The sequence below is a fragment of the Neolamprologus multifasciatus genome, chromosome 9, assembly GCF_963576455.1.
Source record: "Neolamprologus multifasciatus chromosome 9, fNeoMul1.2, whole genome shotgun sequence".
In the NCBI taxonomy this organism is placed as follows: Eukaryota; Metazoa; Chordata; class Actinopteri; order Cichliformes; family Cichlidae; genus Neolamprologus; species Neolamprologus multifasciatus.
The window spans coordinates 2,185,478-2,205,245 of NC_140447.1; the positions used below are offsets into that span (position 1 = coordinate 2,185,478).

Consider the following 19,768-nt stretch of genomic DNA (forward strand, 5'->3'; position numbering starts at 1 on the left):
GGTCTTTGGAAAAGGCTGCCTGTTGACCTGAGACCAGTTACATCTGTGCATACATATAGAAACACACAAAAAATGTGTGTGTGTTCTACAACACTGTACACCTATACAGGTTGTAATGTTTTAAATGTTTTTCCATATTGATTTATAGTATAATTAAATATGCTGTATAAATAAAATTGATATTCAGCGCTGGGTTGTAATGAAGCTCTTTGTGATGCCTAAATGAACAGACCCAAACCTTAGTCTGAGTCTCAGAGAAGTGGGGATTGGGTTGATAGCAGGTACAATGCTGCTTAATGTGCTGATCTGAATGACTGTTTTCCCTGTGAATCCGCCACATGGCTCCAGGAATAACGCTTTATTTCCTGATCTCCAATCACTGTTCTCAGCCATAAAAACATATGAGCAGCAATCAAGGACCAAATAGCATGAGTGGAATAATGATAACACCCATACTAACTCAGCAATTAAACTTGGGCTTTTAAAGGCCCTTAAATCTTTGAGCTCTCTGGAGCAAAACTGTATACAGTCCAAACCAACAACAATACATTGCCCGATTCATCTTCTTTATCAGCTGTTTCCCTGACAGGAAAGATGATGTAACTCTTTAGTTTGAAATATTTATGGCAGTTGCCAGCAATTATATTATTATTTAAAATGAATGGGGGTATTTAGGGGATTGTGTCAACATGCACTCTATATATAACTACATATCAAATTTATTTGTGAGAACAGTAAAAAAAAGTTTATTGTAATTTGTAAACTATATTGTATCACAATGATGGTACAGTGATTGCATAAATAATAAGGCATTTGTTCATCTTACGGTTAATCTGATTAGGAAGAGTTCTGCTGTACAAATAACCAAAGCACTGTCACTAATTCAGAAGGTGTTAAATATAGTGCGTAAGCTACTTAATTAGCTGAATACACTTTACCTTTAACAAACTGAATAATTACTCAGATTGTAATTTCTTACTGGTATTATGTGGAAAGGCTTGAGATTGTATTTCTTATGTGGAAAGGCTTGGGATTTTTCCATGTTTTTCCCACTTCCCTGTGGTTCTCAACCCAGGAAGTGCAAAACATATTTTCTGCCCTTGGGTGGAGTCTTCTTCTCCCAGGTTTTCCCCCTCCACCCGTTTCTCTCCATCTAACAGGTTCATGATGTCAAAGGTCCTTGCAGCTATTATGTTGCTACCAGCCAAATTATAACGACTATTGATCTTCTACCTGGAGCCATTACCAATACAAACCAGCCACCTGTATAACCGCTCTGGAGGCCACAGAGAAATAAATAAAAGACTCACTCAAGATTTCCTGAACACTTTGTGTATGTTTATCTAGATGAAATCCTGATCTTCTCCAAGAGCTTAGAACAAGATTATATATGTCAGCGTTATTGGCAAACAGGTTGTATGTGAAAACTGAGAAATATTAATCCCATGCCTCATCAGTGTCCTTATTGAGCTGCATTCTTGAGAATGAATGAAGCCCAATGGGCTTTGCAAACTTGTATCAGAGAATCATTTAAATTACTGTCAAGTTGCAGCATTTTTTACAAACTTACATCCAGAGCTTTCAGGTGGTCAGTATTCTTCAGCTAGTTTAACTTCACTATACCTAACAATTCATGGTCACAAAATGTAAAACCTTCATTGGTTTCATCAAACTGAGCCACTTGGAGCTCCCATCTGCCCTGAATCGAGTATGCACATGATAGCAACTGGTTCTCTAACCTTTTAATATTTCTCTTTGGTTGCCAACTAATTATAGGCCCTGCTTTTGCAGGCCTAAGAATCTCTGCACCATCAGTCTAACACTATCTATGCCACTGCCACCATGTGTGGAAGCAGGCTACGGTAGGTAGTCAGAACTGTCAGAATCAACATTTGGTTAAACTTTCATTCCACTTTTGCAATAAACCGTTTAACAGTTGTGTCATTGGCTCCAGTTTGCAGTTAGCTATGACACTTACCAGCTCATCTGTATCTGTAGAGAATGTTCCTGTGTGGCCGCTGCGTACACAATCATTCGCCTTTGCTGCCTCTGAAGATTTTTTTTTCTAGTTGCCTTTTTATGAGGTTTTCTGAAATAAAAGACCAAACAGTGTAACCTATACAAACTATAACAACCAATTAACATCACTTTTTGCATATTACTTCAGAAAAAATTGGTATCATAATTTGATTTAATTTAATCATAGCGGATTTAGATCTATAGTACTTGATAGGGGAACAGAATGTGAAGTACTTTGTAATTACAATCTGCCTACAACTTCATATGGCGACAACAGAAAAGAGTAAGTTGGGATCAGATCTAATAAGAAGCAAAGCCTCTGAGTATTGCACACTGGCTATCGCAACCATATGGCGTGTGTGTGAATTATCACAGGTCGACCGGGAGTCGAAAGCCTCATGAAGCCAGTAATAAGTGAATCCACCAGATGCTCTCAAAAACCTAGCTGAGCATGTCCGCTTCAGTCAACAGATATATCCCACAGCTTGGGCTTTGGCTGGTGCATGTGAAAGTGGTCGATGCACACTTTCCTGTTCGTGAAACACTTGCACCCCGTCTGTTGTTCAGACGCATTGGCCTCATAATCTCAGGGTAAAATTCAGTGGCTAGTGCAAGACTTTCGTTGACAGAAGACGCATGTAGTGAAAATCCCTTGGTTATATCAGAATTATATTTTTGATATATTTTTAAAGGAAGGTGGTATTTGAAGCCCTGTGAGCATTTTTCCTTTATTACATTACATCTCCTCGTATTGATCCTGTAAAACAACTTGAGCTCCTTGACCTTATTTCGCAAACATACGCTGTGACATTGTGCTGGCAAATTAAAATTCAAATCAATCTCCTCTGTGTAAAAAAAGAAAAGAGCCGAGAGAGAATGGGAGACCTTAAATAAAAGGTGTCATCTTACCCTGTGAATTTTAATGAAGTGAATTCATCGTCTCTTTCCACAGGGAAAGAAACAAATAGCAGCTGCAATTTATCAGCAAACCTGAATCAAATGTCCCCGGCGAGAGGACGAGGCCTCTCATCAGCACCTTTAAAAACAGCAGCAGCAGGCAGCATGGTGGCGCGGCACGTTGGCGCAGCAGTTGGCACTGTTGCTTCACAAAGATACTGGGTTTGACTCCATCTGTGCTCTTTCTGTGTGGCGTTAGCATGCTTGGTTTCCCTCTGGATTGTTCTGAGGTTAGGCTCAAGCCCCCCGTGATGTTCATTTGGAAGCATAAGCCTGGATGGATGGGTATATGAAAGAAGGGTTTTATTTACTTATTTTCTTATTTATTAGTAAAGCTGTAGCCCAGGCCTTGAGTGACTATGGCAAATGAGTAAAAAGCTAAAAGATCATTTAATATTTAATATTTTAAAGTTTATTATGTGTTAAAACTAGTGATGCGCGAATCATGAACGAATCGTTCAATACTCGAGAATCACTTTACTGACTCGTGAATCATGATTCACATTCAGAATGTGAATCACGTGAAACAAGCTCAACTGACTCGCTGACTCATCCCTGTTGCTGTTAGCAAACTAATTTCATTAGTAGAAATATATCTAGCTTATAATTAAAATTGTGTGAAAAAAAAACAACAGCCAGTTTCTCAACAAAAACATTTCTGCTCTGAACTGGAAGAAAAAACCCTGAGTAGAAGCTCACATCAAAACAATAGCTCCTCAGTTCACAGTAGCATCGCTCTGCTAACATGCTAACAGCACATTGGGTCACTCACCCCCTCCCTCCTGTGCTGAATCGTAGCGCGAGCGAATCACTCAGGCCTCACTAACCCCCTGTCACTACCCGATCCGTACTGGAAACCCGATCGGTACCCCGCATGCGCAAATCTTACGTCACTTCCTCTCTTTGCCAACATTGCGACATTCAGTATATTTGAATGACACGGTTAGCGCCCAGTTAGCTCCTAGCATTTCTCAACAGCTCTGCCTCCTTTTCGACTGCCCGGGACATTTAAACAATGGATAATCTGTATACAAACAAATTCATGCTTTTCTCCTCAACAGAGAGCGTTCCCCGTTTGAACAACAGCGCCGTAAAATAAGAAGAATGACGCCTAATTACAGACTTAATTATATTGACTTAGCAATGTGTCACGTGAAGATTCATCAGCCAGATTAAGTGTTTACTGACAATTAACAGTGATAGCGGACATCATCATCACTATTCCAGTCAATCCTCTCCACACAGACGAGCATAAACACACTCGACTATCACTAAATCAAACTTAACACACGTTTGTAATGACGCCAATTCAGGGTTCATTCGCTCGGTCAGCAGGTGGCAGTATCCTCGTACACTGGGGAGTAAACTGCCATTAAACAAACAGAAGAAGAAGAAAACATCTGCACATGCGCGGTACGGATCGGGTAGACCCGATTTGTACGGTCCGACTTTGCACATGCGCAGTAAGGATCGGGGAGTCCCGATTCGTAACTATCTTTTTATTTTTCGTTTTTGTCTACATTATATTAAATGTTTCATTATTGGAAACATGTTAAGAGATACTTATTATTCTTAACATTTTAACAGATACTCTGACCCATAACTATCGTAAAACGCTTCGACCGGAAGTAGACACCTTTCGCGCATGCGGGGTACCGATCGGGTTTCCGGTACGGATCGGGTAGTGACAACCCCCTCCCTCCTGTGCGGAATCATAGAGCGAACGAATCACTCACCCCCTCCCTCCTGGCTCACAGCTTCTTCTTCTTCTTGGTTGGCAACCAATGTTAAGGAGCATTACCGCCCCCTGGCTCACAGCTCAGTGGACATTTAGATGAGAAAATATATATTTGACACATTTGAGGAAAATCCTAATAAAATACAATAAAAATAAATAAAATAAATGTTACCTTTAAAAATCTTTTTTTTGCTCTTTTTTGCTCTATAAAAATAGTTGTTTTTCTTTTTCAATCACTCATCTTAGCAGTAGGATTTACATGAAAAGAGAAACAAATTACGTTTGAGTGAAAATGTAAATTTTTTGCACTCTCTGGTCAACTGACTCAGTGAATCAAATGATTCAAAAAACCCGATTCACTTTGGTGAGTGACTCATTCAAACTCGATTCAGTAAAAAGAATCGAATTTACCATCACTAGTTAAAACAGTAGCTGACAAGATGATGTTACACGTTAATAAAATGGAATAAAATGTACTTGAGAATGACACGCACAGCACAGTCTACTACCCACCCTGCTGAGCATCAGACTGTCAGCCTTGATTTTTTTATTTGGCATTGGTTGTCAGTGAATTTTGGACCAATCAAGGAATTATGAGGGTGCTGTTTGAGGTTGACCTCCTAGAGAGGTAGATATGGAGAGAGAGCAAACGTGCAGGGTGCCAACTGTTAACAATACCAAAGAATAAGTTCTTATTACCTTGGTGAATGCAGAGTTTGCTGTTAGGTTAAGAACTTTGAAGATATCTAGAGGTAAATAATCTGAAATTTGTTTTGAACTGTTTTATCTGTTTGTTCTGCTAATAGCAGATAGCATATTAGCAGCTCACAGTGTGTAATTTGTGTAAGTTACTATGTTAATGTGTATACAGGGTGGGCCATTTATATGGATACACCGTAATAAAATGGGAATGGTTGGTGATATTAAAGTCCTGTTTGTGGCACATTAGTATATGTGAGGGGGCAAACTCCTCAAGATGGGTGGTGACCATGGTGGCCATTTAGAAGTCGGCCATCTTGGATACAACTTTTGTTTTTTCAGTAGGAAGAGGGCCACGTGACACATCAAACTTATTGGTAATGTCACAAGAAAAACAATGGTGTGCTTGGTTTCAACTTAACTTTATTCTTTCATGAGTTATTTAGAAGTTTCTGACCACTTATAAAATGTGTTCAATGTGCTGCCCATTGTGTTGGATTGTCAATGCAACCCTCTTCTCCCACTCTTCACACACTGATAGCAACACCGCAGGAGAAATGCCAGCACAGGCATCCAGTATCCGTAGTTTCAGGTGCACATCTCGTATCTTCACACCATAGACAATTGCCTTCAGATGACCCCAAAGATAAAAGTCTAAGGGGGTCAGATCGAGAGACCTTGGTGGCCATTCAACTGGCCCACGACGACCAATCCACTTTCCAGGAAACTGTTCATCTAGCAATGCTCGGACCTGGCACCCATATTATGGTGGTGCACCATCTTGCTGGAAAAACTCAGGGAGCGTGCCAGCTTCAGTGCATAAAGAGGAAAACACATCATCATGTAGCAATTTCAAATATCCAGTGGCCTTGAGGTTTCCATTGATGAAGAATGGACCCACTATCGTTGTACCCCATATACCACACCAAACCATCACTTTTGTTGTTCCAACAGTCTTGGAGGGATCCATCCAATGTGGGTTAGTGTCAGACCAATAGCGGTGGTTTTGTTTGTTAACTTCACCATTCACATAAAAGTTTGCCTCATCACTGAACGAAATCTGCTGCGTGAACTGAGGGTCCTGTTCCAATTTTTGTTTTGTCCATTCTGCAAATTCTGTGGGCCGATCTGGGTCATCCTTGTTGAGATGCTGCAGTAGCTGGAGTTTGTAAGGGTGCCATTTGTGAGTAGCTAATATCCGTCGAAGGGATGTTCGACTAATGCCACTCTCCAGTGACATGCGGCGAGTGCTACGCTGTGGGCTCTTGCTGAATGAAGCTAGGACAGCCACTGATGTTTCTTCATTAGTGACAGTTTTCTTGCGTCCACATTTTGGCAAATCCAACACTGAACCAGTTTCACGAAACTTAGCAAGCAGTTTGCTAACTGTAGCATGGGAGATGGGTGGTCTCGTAGGGTGTCTTGCATTGAAATCTGCTGCAATGACCCACTTTGCATTTTGGACAATTTATAATAATACAATTTATACATCAAAAATGACCAAAGGCACAAATGGTTCAAACATAACAGTCATTAGCAGTGCAGTGCCTCAAGTTAGCAGAGGTGAGGCCTAGCAGACAGATGCGCCAGTGAAGGAGGAAACTATCCACAGTGACCATAAATTCTTTCTTTCTTTTAAATTTTTTTTTAATGCTTATAAGATGGACATTTTTGAACAGGAATCTGAAATGAATCATTTTTATAGCCGTGGAGGAAACTTTGGCTCTTCCATGTTGGCCTTAATTTTGAGTCAAAGAGAGAGAGATACAGTAAGCAGTTGAGTATGCAGACGTGACAAAAAGCCCTTCAGAAATTACTGATTCTTCCTGTTTATTTAATGTGTGCTTGCAATATTGGAAAAAATAAAATGACTCTAAAAAAATCCCACCTCATCGTTCAGTTAAAGTATCCAACTTGGTTCTCATTAATGACAAGACAACTTGACTAATTAATAAGGAATTAAGGTATCCCGTGAGTGTTATCACTGTATGAGTGTGTGTGTGTGTGTGTGTGTCTGTGTGTGCCTAGCCAGTTCTTCTAGCACTCCTGCACACGTTTGGACTTTATACAAGCTTGTCTGACAAAATACGGCCCATTTATCAGGTGCTGAGGCTCAACTCTGCCAGCCTAAAATATTTGCACACAACACAAAGTATATTATTACCCACCTGTGCCAAAAGTGAGTGTGTTAGGACTGAAAGTGGCCCAGACATATATCTGGGAGAAGTATAAGCAGCATAATTCAAAAAACAGAAAGATAAAGAAATGGTAACAAACTGACACACAGGGTCAAATGTAAATGGGTTGGAAAGATTAATAGAGTGAGAGGGGTTAGGCATTTGGTCACTGCAGTGAATACTGAAGCAAAGTGATTTCCAGTCAGTGCTCAGGAGGTCTCCTACCACATGCTGACTCCATCACACCCCCCAACAACACATTGATCATTTCGTACTGAAAATGTGAATAGACCTGGTGTTGAATGAGAATAATCCAGTTTTCTTTTTAATGATCCATATAATGTACACTGAACCAAACATTTCCTACTTGTTTGTATTATAGACACATTTTGTCCAATAAACAGCAGGTACAGCAGATAGAGCAGTATATCAAATACACCCCAGAAGCAGTAGACAGATGGCGGCATGTTGGTTTTTTACAACTGGTTGTAATTGAGGAGGAAAACTTTCACAAACTCTTTTGGTTCGTTGCCTTGTGAGGCTTGAAAAGACTTGGAGAGTGAAAACCTTAAGGCCTGAAAACCCAATTAATGATACAAAGTGATGGAAAAGGGGGTCCATCACAGCTGTGTGATGGACTTTAAAGTTACCTTTAAAGTCTAAATCATCATCACCTGATATAATGTTCACTGTATCAAATTAGGGGTAGCTTTCCATCTTTTAATGAAGCTTATGAAAAAGTTCAGTCAGGAAGATCTGTCATCAGTCATCCGTCTGCTTCCCCAGGTGTTTGGTTGCCAGTCTATTAACCCTTTAAGACCTACCATAGAACCAAGTCCGCCAGAGCTTATATTATATTTTTACATGCTGTGGAGCCATTTTTGGGAGCATTTCAAGTTGATATACATCAATACAACCATTACAGCCCAGATTTTGATAATATGTCTGCATTAAGTGCATAGTAATTACATAAATTGCAAAAAAGTGCAATAAACTACAAAAACTTGAAAATCGTTTTTGTTTTTTTTAACATAAATTTCTAGTTGGAGAAATTTAAGAGGCTTATCCCTCAAAACTGTAAATACAAAAAAGTTGCACAAAATAGTTTCCTACCAAAGGAAATTTATTTTGAGTGTCTTCATAGTTTTATTTTTGAAATACACCAATTTTTATACACTGCAGGAAAAACAAAAATAAATATTATAATGCAAATTTGCAAAAAAGCAGCATATGCATCAAAATAAACTATTTCCAGCAGTGCAATATGAGTCCTAAGCATCCCAGAAACGACACAGAAAGTCATAAAGTCAAACATAACTTTTAAAAACACCAGTATAGGCTCATGAGGCCCTGAAGGTAAAAAACTACATTTCTGCGAAATGACGTCACTTCCGGTTTCGGGCAGGTCATGGCGGACATGCGATAGTTCGTGCTGATGGACGTAGGAAGTGTTATGAACAGCTGATTGGATCGGCAAAGCGTGTTTCTGGAATATTATGTTTTTGTTGCTGCAAGTGCTTTTTCTGCAGTTTTTGCAAAGCTATATGTGGAAGGAAACTGTGACCGAGGACAAGCTGATGGCATAAGATGTAAGTACAACTCCTCCGGTTTCATATGGAAAAAAATTATTGCGCTAGCTCACGTGGTTGCAGAGTTACTGGGATTTAAAAATAGTTACGCAAAATGGAGCGTGTACCCTAACCCTAACTCAATGCCTACATAAATGGTAAGTCCAGTCATCTTTCTGCCCACCTTATTGAACCCAGTCAGCCTCAACTCTGCATACTTTAAATCGCAAAGCTCATCTTTCATTCTCCTTGCAGCATTCTTTCATGTAACCCATCTCCTCCGCATCTTCTTCATCTGAGCTGCCATTTTTTCTTCACCTCCACCAGCAGCAAGACTCCAGGGGATCCTGCCCTAATTCCTAACACCGTTGGGATTTTATTCTGCTGTGATGGGCCATCGCAGTGTAATCTCCAAATAGCAGAATTCTGTATCTCAATAAATTGCATTCAGTTACCTCTAATGACCTCTCCTTATTGAATTACCCATGCAGTGTAGTTGATAACAAAGTACCAAAAAACAACCACCAGAAATGAGAAAGAAAACATGCAATGCATTAGAGATCAGTTTGGTCATTTTGTTATATATCCACGAGGCAATACCAGAAACATGCACTGCAAGAGATAAAGTGTTTAAATCTCATTCCCAGATCCCATTTCACCTCCATTACTCTGTTAACCCAAGATAATACTGAACCTGACATAAGAAGTGATCAGAGGAGTTTGGATGTATTAACCCTTTAAAACCGGTCAGAGCGGGCACGCTCTGTTTTGCGTAACTATTTTTAAATCCCGGTAGCTCTGCAACCAAATTTTTGTTTGCATATGAAACCGGAGGAGTTGTACTTACATCTTATGCCATCAGCTTGTCCTCGGCCACAGTTTCCTTCCACATATAACTTTGCAAAAACTGCATAAAAAGCACTTGCAGCAACAAAAACATAATATTCCAGAAACATGCTTTGCTGATCCGATCAGCTGTTCGTAACACTTCCTATGGTGGAATAGACGTCAGCGCGAACTATCGCATGTCCGCCATGACCTGCCCGAAACCGGAAGTGACGTCATTTTCACGGAAATGTAATTTTTTACAATCAGGGCCTCATGAGCCTATACTGGTGTTTTTAAAAGTTATCTTTGACTTTATGCTTTTCTGTGTCATTTCTGGGATGCTTAGGACTCATATTGCACTGCTGGAAATAGTTTATTTTGATGCAAATTTGCATCATAATATTTATTTTCATTTTTCCTGCAGTATATAAAAATTGGTGTATTTCAAAAATAAAACTATGAAGACACTCAAAATAAATTTCCTGTGGTGGGAAACTATTTTGTGCAACTTTTTTGTATTTACAGTTTTGAGGGATAAGCCTCTTAAATTTCTCTAACTAGAAATATATGTTAAAAAAACAAAAACGATTTTCAATTTTTTTGTAGTTTATTGCACTTTTTTACAATTTATGTAATTACTATTAACTTAATGCAGACATGTTATTAAAATCTGGGCTATAATGGTTGTATTGATGTATAGCAACTTGAAATGCTCCCAAAAATGGCTCCACAGCATGTAAAAATATAATATAAGCTCTGGCGGACTTGGTTCTATGGTAGGTCTTAAAGGGTTAAACACCTTTGGCCACACAGTACCCACATGTAGTAAGATAAAGCTGTCCTCGAACTGACAAAGTTCAACTAAAGAAAATCTGTATCCTCTCTAAAACAAAAGCTTTTCAAGCAATGCCCAAATTTGCCACATTCAATACATATGTCCCAAATAACAACTACAGCGTGGAATGGTGTTGAAGACTTAACAAGACTGTATTTAAGGCTTCCTGTTGTACAGCTTCTCTACGATGTTGTTAGCATTGTTCAACCTCTACACTGGCCATATTAGTTTTGTTGGTTAAACCTAAACAAGCTGGAAATGAAAGATGGTTTGAAAGAGGTGTGAAAGAAGCCATCTATGTCCACTGTGAACAACTATCTTTGAACAGTCCTGAGATCCTTCACAGACGCCTCAACGCCCACTCACATCTTGGGCCATCTGACCTCAGGAAATCACTGATAGAGTGGGGCTAGGTTTCACAGCAGGTTCACCCAAAACCTTAGGTGATCGTGACCTACACCCGTTTTCACACGTTGGCTCATATGATTAGGTTGAGGATCAATAGGAGGTTCACATCCCTCTTGGGGGGACACTCCCATAGGGCTTAAAATCTGGGAAGCTCCACCATTTGACCCTAGAACTGAAGAAGCTTCTTGGATGAAATGTCTTCAACAAAATTAGTCCAAACTTTTCTTTCCAAGCACCTTAGACGACTAAGTAGAGACTTAAACTCCTTATTAAATCTGTGAGTTTAACTGAATTGAGTTACCTGAGCTGCAATTTTGAGCAATTTTTGAGCTGTTCAGAAAACAGATACAGTGTGTCATGTTAAGCACAATTCATTGGTTTTTGGACCCATGTAGCCCAGACTTCACTTCCAGTAACCCAGTTCAGGCACAAGCCCGTGATTTTTGCCAGCAACATAACTGAATTGTAATTGATCCCCTGGATTAAGCCTAAAATGGGGCCTCCCATATTCTTCTCACAAGTGGGATATGTAGGATTCATCAGTCTGTCAGCCTGACAGTGTCGCATCATTTCGACATTCTTTGATGTCACATACATGGCAAAGACTTGCACTTGTCAGCATCAGTTGGATTAAGGCTTAATCACAGTTTTAACATTTAGTTCTCTCTACAAGTCTAATTTAACCCCCCCACCCTCTGTCTCTGCTGTAGTTTCTACAAAGAAGCACGAGAGGCAGTCTGTGTAATGTGTCATGTCTGTGCATGCGTTTGGACTTGTGTTTTAATTTATCCTCAAATGTTGCCAGGTCTGACCCAGTAAAACTGCAGTCACGACTTACAATGTTGCCAGGGTGCTCTATGAATGACTTTAAAATATCTAACTTTAATACAACTTTTGAATATATACGCCTGCAGTAAAGCCTTTCAGATGTTTTCCTTTTCCTATACACAATTTCTTTTTGTTTACGCACATGTCATCTCTGTAAATTCTAACTTTGCATCAGAACGGATAAAAAGCAACCAGGTCATTTAAATTCTCCTCTCATTATAGTCTGGGAGACACAGATAGAGAGGTCCAATTTACATTTAGATTGTTTCAGCAGAAGTAAATTAATCAACACGGCAACCCAGCCAATTCACTTGTACAGAATACCTATAAGAATGGCACGCATGCATATGTGTATATATACATTTTCATCTTTTTGTATCATGTACTGTGTTTTCACATGTACATGATACAAAATGAGGTGAATCATATACTTTGACTCATCTCTGTTGATCAGGATAAACCAATGACGAAATCGACTGAATCAGCTGTGAACACCACGCTGTGAATTCTTCGCACAGCAGCGTGGTCACTTATTTGTAACATTAAAAAACGGCTTTTATCTGTCATTACCATGGCATGGTCAGGGCTTCAGCGTGAGTGCTTTAGAGCAGCGGTCTCCGACCTTTTTTGCGCCACGGACCGGTTTATGCCCGACAATATTTTCACGGACCGGCCTTTAAGGTGTCGCGGATAAATACAACAAAATAAAACTAGTACCAGTACCGAAAAAAAGAAAATTTATTCGTAACACACGTGAAAAGACCCAGGAAAACCGAGTAAACGATCAAAACGGTAACAAAATAACGCTGAAAACCGATAAAAACCCTGAAAACCATACATTTCACACCTGAGCCTCAACTCTCGCGGCCCGGTACCAAACGACTCACGGACCGGTACCGCTGCTTTAGAGTTTCAATTTGCTGTGCTTGATAAAAGACTTGTACACCTCTATCACTGATCATTCAACACGGACATCCTGAAAAAGCACACCAAGGCCAGTATGGTTTTTTGGGTACTGATCTTGTGCAGATGACCAGCGCAGTCCTCCTTTTTAACAATGCCCCATGGTGTTAATCTGAACGCCAAAGTGCTAGCTGTATTTCAGTCTCATGTTGGCCTCCTTCACTTGCATGGTTAATGGTAAATGACCTGTATTTGTATAGCACTTTACTTTGTCCCTATGGACCCCAAAGTGCTTTACACATCCAGACATCCACACACTGGTGATGGCAGCTACATTGTAGCCACAGCCACCCTGGGGCGCACTGACAGAGGCGAGGCTGCCGGACACTGGCGCCATCAGCCCCTCTGACCACCACCAGTGAAGTGTCTTGCCCAAGGACACAACGACCGAGACTGTCCAAGCCGGGGCTCGAACCAGCAACCTTCCTGTGATGGCATGCCACACATGGTAAGCTCCACACCTCACCACCCGTTGATTCACTTTAGTTTAATTTACAGTCACTACTTTAAAATAGTCTAATCTATTGTTCAATATTGTTTCTTTATTAAATGTATTTATTTTTCTATCACACCTTCCAATGTTTATATGGGTGCACACATATTAACCTTGCAAGGTCAAAGTTCTGTTTTATGTTATATTAATACATCTTTCTTTGTTTGAGTTACCTGGGAGTTGGCTTCTCCGTCTGGCAAAAGGTGTGGCAAAGGGCTGGTAGACCTGAAGTACTAATGACGGCCTAATTGGATTGCACCACATGCTTCATTGTCTGGGGGGTGTTTCATGTTTGTTTAATTGTTTTGTATTAGTTGCTTATATGGCAGCCATTTTGTTTTCCCCCGTGTGTGTCATTTGGTTTAGCTAAACCGGTATTTAAGTTCCCCCGTGTGTCATTTCAGCAGGTCAGTTTATCTTATGTTTGTTTGAGGTTTTGTTAATTATTATCTTCAGTTTAGTCTATTGAGTTGACCTCTTTTATTGGTCTGCCTATTTAAGTTTTGGCTTTGTTAAATATATTTTCATATTTTTTGGGTCAATAAAACCCCCTTTTTTGAATTAAACACCTGTGTCCTTTATGCTTTACTGCTTGGTCCCTGACAATTGGTGGCAGCGGTGGGATCATCCAGTATTGGACACAGGTCCTTTTTCTTTTTTTTTCCCCTTTCTTCTGTTTTTCCCCATGAGGAAGAAAAATGCATCGTGGTGGCAAGAATGAAAAGAAAAAGGGATCTGCTCAGCAAACCTGCGAAGAGGAGGAAAATGGAGCCTCAGAAGTCACTGAAGTTGTGGAGAGAGTGGAAAAGGAGCCTACTTTGTCTGATCTAGTCAATATGCTACATGCTCACATGGGACAACAGGACGTCCGGGATGCAAAACAGAGTGAGTTAAATGCACGACAAGAACAGCGATTTAAAGCCCTTCAACATCAGTTTAGACTTCTGCAGTCAGAAATCCAAGTCAGAACATCACCATCAGATTCTGCAGAGGCTCGCTCTGAACCATTAGAGTCTGATATTCATCCTTCTTCCTCTGCTCAGCAGGCCCAGGCTGAACCAGTTATGACTAATTCCAATCCAGCCATTTCACCAGCATTTCAGTTTCCCCTACAAATAGAGGGCAGATTGGAAAGATTAACTGAAGCTGATGATATAGAACATTTCCTGATCACATTTGAACGTATGGCTACAGCTTATCGATGGCAGAAATCAGATTGGGTTTTTCGTTTGATACCCTTGCTCACTGGCAAAGCTAGAGGTGCCTATGTTCACATGGACATTGATGATTCATTAGACTATGATAAAGTGAAATCAGCTATTCTGTCAAAATATGACATTAACCCTGAAACATATAGGCAAAGATTCAGATCCCTGGACGTTCAACCAGATGAAAGCCCTCGTGAGCTATATGCGAGACTGAAGGAGCTTTATGGGAAATGGATCCAGCCAAAGCGTAAAACTATTCATGACATTGGTGAAACTATAATCTTGGAGCAGTTTCTCAGAATGCTATCTCCTGAGCTTCAGGTTTGGATCAGAGAACATAACCCTGGCTCAGCAATGGAAGCGGCTCGGTTAGCTGATGTTTTTGTTGCTGCCAGAAAGAAGGGGCAAGCATGGAGCCATAATGCATGGAAGGCATCGAGGGACACTCGGAAGATACCTCAGCAAAACCATCTGGATTCAGCAAATACAAGCACCAGTAAGACCCCTCAGTCTACCACTAGACCACCGAAGGCCTCCGGTAAGAAGCTCATTTGTTATCTTTGTGGAGTAGAGGGCCATACAAAACCTATGTGCCCAAGAAATTCTGCTAAAATGGTACAAATGTGCTTTGCCCCCCGTTCTAATGTTGATCCTGAGCAGGAGAGTGACAAATCCATCAAAATGAGTCTGATTGAAGTGAATGGGGTTCTACTCAATGCCCTTCTTGACTCTGGCAGTTCTCGGTCCCTTATTCACTCAGATTTTGCTCCACCTAATATTGTTCGCACCAGTGATACAATTTCAATCTGTTGTGTCCATGGAGATGAGAAAAGATATCCGACAGCTGACATCTACATTAAAGTTCAGGACCAGATGTATCTGCTGAATGTGGGTGTTGTGAGCAGTTTGCCTTACTCTGCCGTGTTAGGGCGTGACCTTCCTGTGCTTTTTGATTTGTTGGAGTCTGAGCAGACTGAGGAGTGCAATGTAGCCGTTACCAGAGCTCAGGCTAAGCAAGTCAGTACCTACTCTGAGACCCTGAGTGCCCTGCCTTTCTTTGATGAGGAGTTTGAACCAACTGTGGTGAAGCCACGGAAGACCCGCAGACAAAGAAGGCAGGAGAAATTCCAATTTTCACCTGTGCAGACACTAACAGACGCTGAGCCAACATCGTCACCCCTAGGGTTTACTATTCCAACTGAAATTGCTGAACTCCAAAAATCTGATCAATCTTTAATATCTCTTTTCCAGAAGGCCAAAGAAAAGGAACCTGGAGTGGAACAGGTTCTCAACAGTGAGTACATCGAGTACATCTTGCAAAATGACATTCTCTATCGTCAGCAGGGGTCGGTGCTGCAGCTGGTGGTTCCCCAGAAGGTGAGAAACGCCATTCTCACCTTGGGGCATTCTATTCCGTGGGCTGGCCATCTTGGTAAACACAAGACCACAGCTCGCATCAAACATCATTTCTACTGGCCCGGTCTTAGCAAAGATGTGGCTCAGTTTTGTAAAAGTTGCCCACAGTGTCAGATAACATCTACCAAAATCCCCCATAGAGCTCCACTCCAACCTCTCCCTGTCATCGGCACTCCTTTTGAGCGTCTTGGAATGGATATTGTAGGGCCTGTTGAGAGGAGCAAAGCAGGAAATCGTTACATGCTTGTTGTAACAGATTATGCCACAAAATATCCTGAGGTGTTCCCTTTAAAATCTATAAAGGCCAAGCCCATTGCATTTTGTTTAGTGCAGTTCTTTGCAAGAGTTGGGTTTCCACGAGAAATACTAACTGATCAAGGCACTAACTTCATGTCTACTTTGTTAAAGCAAGTTTATCAGTTGTTGGGTATCCGGAGTCTGAGAACTTCACCATACCACCCTCAAACTGATGGGCTGACAGAACGCTTTAACCAGACATTGAAACAGATGCTCAGAAAGTTTGTCAACAACAGTGGTAATGATTGGGATCAATGGCTGCCATATCTACTCTTTGCTTATAGAGAAGTCCCCCAAGCCTCCACAGGTTTTTCCCCTTTTGAGCTGTTGTATGGTTATGAGGTTCGTGGCCCTCTAACTCTGTTAAAGGAGATCTGGGAGGGAGACAAGGCGGAGGAGGGACCCAATAACATTTTGTCTTATGTCATTCAGATGAGAGAACGGTTAGAGAAAATGAGTGAACTTGCTCAATCACATATGGTGGAGGCCCAGCAGCAGCAGAAGTCTTGGTATGATAAATCTGCTCGTCAGCGTTCGTTTGAACCAGGACAAAAGGTGCTCGTGCTCCTCCCCAGTGACAACAACAAATTGCTGGCAAAGTGGCAGGGGCCATTTGAAGTTATGAGGAAGCTGGGACCCACCACATATGAGGTGTCCACCCCAGGGCAGTTGCGCCCCAGCAAGGTCTTGCATATAAACCTTCTGAAGGAGTGGGTGGTGCGTATTGAACACAAGGCGGATGCAATGCTCATACGGCGAGTGCCTGAAGAAGATGAAGCAGATGAGCAATATCTACCACCTGCTGGCTCTCTGGATTATGATCTCAGCCATCTCCCAGAGGACAAGCAGCAGCAGGTGAGAGAAATGTGTAAATCAGCAGTCTTTCAAGAGAATCCAGGGAGAACTGACATTGTCGAACATGATATTGTGGTACGAGAAGGTGCCTCTGTGAGACGATTGAGTTACAGGATCCCAGAACGTCTTCTGCCTTCATTGAAGAAGGAAATTGACTTGATGCTATCCCTAGGGATCATTGAAAGATCTAAAAGCGAATGGTGCAACCCTGTGGTCTTGGTACCCAAAAGGGATGAGAGTATGAGGTTCTGCATTGATTTCAGGTACCTGAACTCCGTATCCATGTTTGACTCCTACCCAACACCAAGAATTGATGATCTACTTGAACGTCTGGGAAAAGCAAGGTACCTGACCACAATAGATTTGTGTAAGGGTTACTGGCAGGTCCCACTCACTCAACGGTCCAGAGAGTTCACAGCATTTAGAACACCATGGGGGCTTTTCCAATTTACAGTCTTGCCATTTGGATTACATGGAGCTCCAGCAACTTTCCAACGGCTAATGGATCAGGTATTACATGACTGCTCTGACTTTGCTGCTGCTTACTTGGATGATATTGTTATCCACAGCAACACCTGGGAGGAGCATGTGGAACACCTGCGAACTGTTCTGGACCACTTGCACTCAGCTGGGTTGACGGTGAATACGTCAAAGTGTGTTTTCGCCGCTGCTGAGACAGAATACCTGGGCCATGTCATCGGCAAGGGGGTTATCAGGCCACAGGTCAGCAAAATCGAGGCCATGGAATCATCCCCCCTGCCCCAAACAAGGAAGCAGCTGAGATCCTTTTTGGGCATGGCAGGTTTCTACCGTCGTTTCATCCCTCAGTTCTCCAACAGGGCAGCTCTGCTCACAGACCTGACGGGATCACGTTCTCCCAATCACATCCAGTGGACAGAGGAGGCAGTGGCAGCGTTTCATGACATCCAACAGTCACTAAGTAAGCAACCGGTTTTGTACAGTCCCAACTTTGATGAACCGTTCATATTACAGACTGATGCTTCAGATCGGGGCCTGGGAGCTGTCCTCCTTCAGGAAACCAGGGAAGGCCGCCATCCAGTGGCTTACATCAGCCGGAAACTGTTTCCACGTGAAGTTCGGTATTCCACAGTAGAGAAAGAGACCTTAGCGATCAAGTGGGCCCTGGACTCCTTCCGCTACTATCTACTGGGAAGAGACTTCACCTTGGAAACTGATCACAAAGCACTCCAGTGGCTTGAGCAGATGAAGGACACAAATGGGCGAATTACCCGCTGGTACCTGGCCTTACAGCCATTCCGATTCACTGTCCACCATGTACCAGGCAAGGAGAACCTTACTGCTGACTATCTCTCTCGCTGTTCCAGCGAGAGCTCTGAAGAGGGGAGGTGTGTGATGGCATGCCACACATGGTAAGCTCCACACCTCACCACCCGTTGATTCACTTTAGTTTAATTTACAGTCACTACTTTAAAATAGTCTAATCTATTGTTCAATATTGTTTCTTTATTAAATGTATTTATTTTTCTATCACACCTTCCAATGTTTATATGGGTGCACACATATTAACCTTGCAAGGTCAAAGTTCTGTTTTATGTTATATTAATACATCTTTCTTTGTTTGAGTTACCTGGGAGTTGGCTTCTCCGTCTGGCAAAAGGTGTGGCAAAGGGCTGGTAGACCTGAAGTACTAATGACGGCCTAATTGGATTGCACCACATGCTTCATTGTCTGGGGGGTGTTTCATGTTTGTTTAATTGTTTTGTATTAGTTGCTTATATGGCAGCCATTTTGTTTTCCCCCGTGTGTGTCATTTGGTTTAGCTAAACCGGTATTTAAGTTCCCCCGTGTGTCATTTCAGCAGGTCAGTTTATCTTATGTTTGTTTGAGGTTTTGTTAATTATTATCTTCAGTTTAGTCTATTGAGTTGACCTCTTTTATTGGTCTGCCTATTTAAGTTTTGGCTTTGTTAAATATATTTTCATATTTTTTGGGTCAATAAAACCCCCTTTTTTGAATTAAACACCTGTGTCCTTTATGCTTTACTGCTTGGTCCCTGACACTTCCGATTACAAGGCGAACTCCCAACTCTTGAGCCACGATCGCCCAAACACTGTTTAAGTACACTTTTGTCATATTGCTTGGTCTTGTGATTTTCCAATAAAAACAGTTCATGCTTTATACAGAGAAAGTCCTTTAATAAATGTCCGGCAGCTGGCTGTAGATATTTCTGGATTACATATTGAGAGTTCAGTTACCAAATGCAAAACTTGGGATTCTTTTATCTGCTTAATTTGTTATGAAATAACAAGGAAAAGGTCAAGGGTCAGCAAATTATTACCCTCTGAAAATGGGGACTATGTGAAAAAATGTCCCTAGTTTCTCCAAATTTAATCAAATGCATTTGTTTGTCCACTGTGATGGTTTACAGAGGCAAAAATTTAAACATAAAAGGTGTTACTATCCACTGCAATAGACGTGACTTACAACACCAAACTGC

General features: G+C 41.3%; 1 protein-coding gene across 1 annotated transcript; it reads left to right on the top strand.

The window, feature by feature from the left end:
• The first annotated feature begins 14,239 nt into the window (after window positions 1-14,239).
• Window positions 14,240-19,326, top strand: LOC146510763 (uncharacterized). The gene is made up of 2 exons (XM_085173155.1): window positions 14,240-14,398; window positions 15,043-19,326. The coding sequence occupies exons 1-2, from the start codon at window positions 14,357-14,359 to the stop codon at window positions 18,682-18,684; spliced, it is 3,684 nt and encodes a 1,227-aa protein (XP_085029281.1). The 5' UTR covers window positions 14,240-14,356; the 3' UTR covers window positions 18,685-19,326.
• The last annotated feature ends 442 nt before the right edge of the window (window positions 19,327-19,768 follow it).

What these genes read in the sequence shown, in the direction of transcription:
- LOC146510763 (XM_085173155.1), top strand. Translation starts at nt 14,357, where the DNA reads ATGCTCACATGGGACAACAGGACGTCCGGGATGCAAAACAGA. An exon ending in CGTCCGGGATGCAAAACAGA is followed by an intron (nt 14,399 to 15,042) that starts GTGAGTTAAATG and finishes CCTGAGCTTCAG; the next exon opens with GTTTGGATCAGAGAACATAA.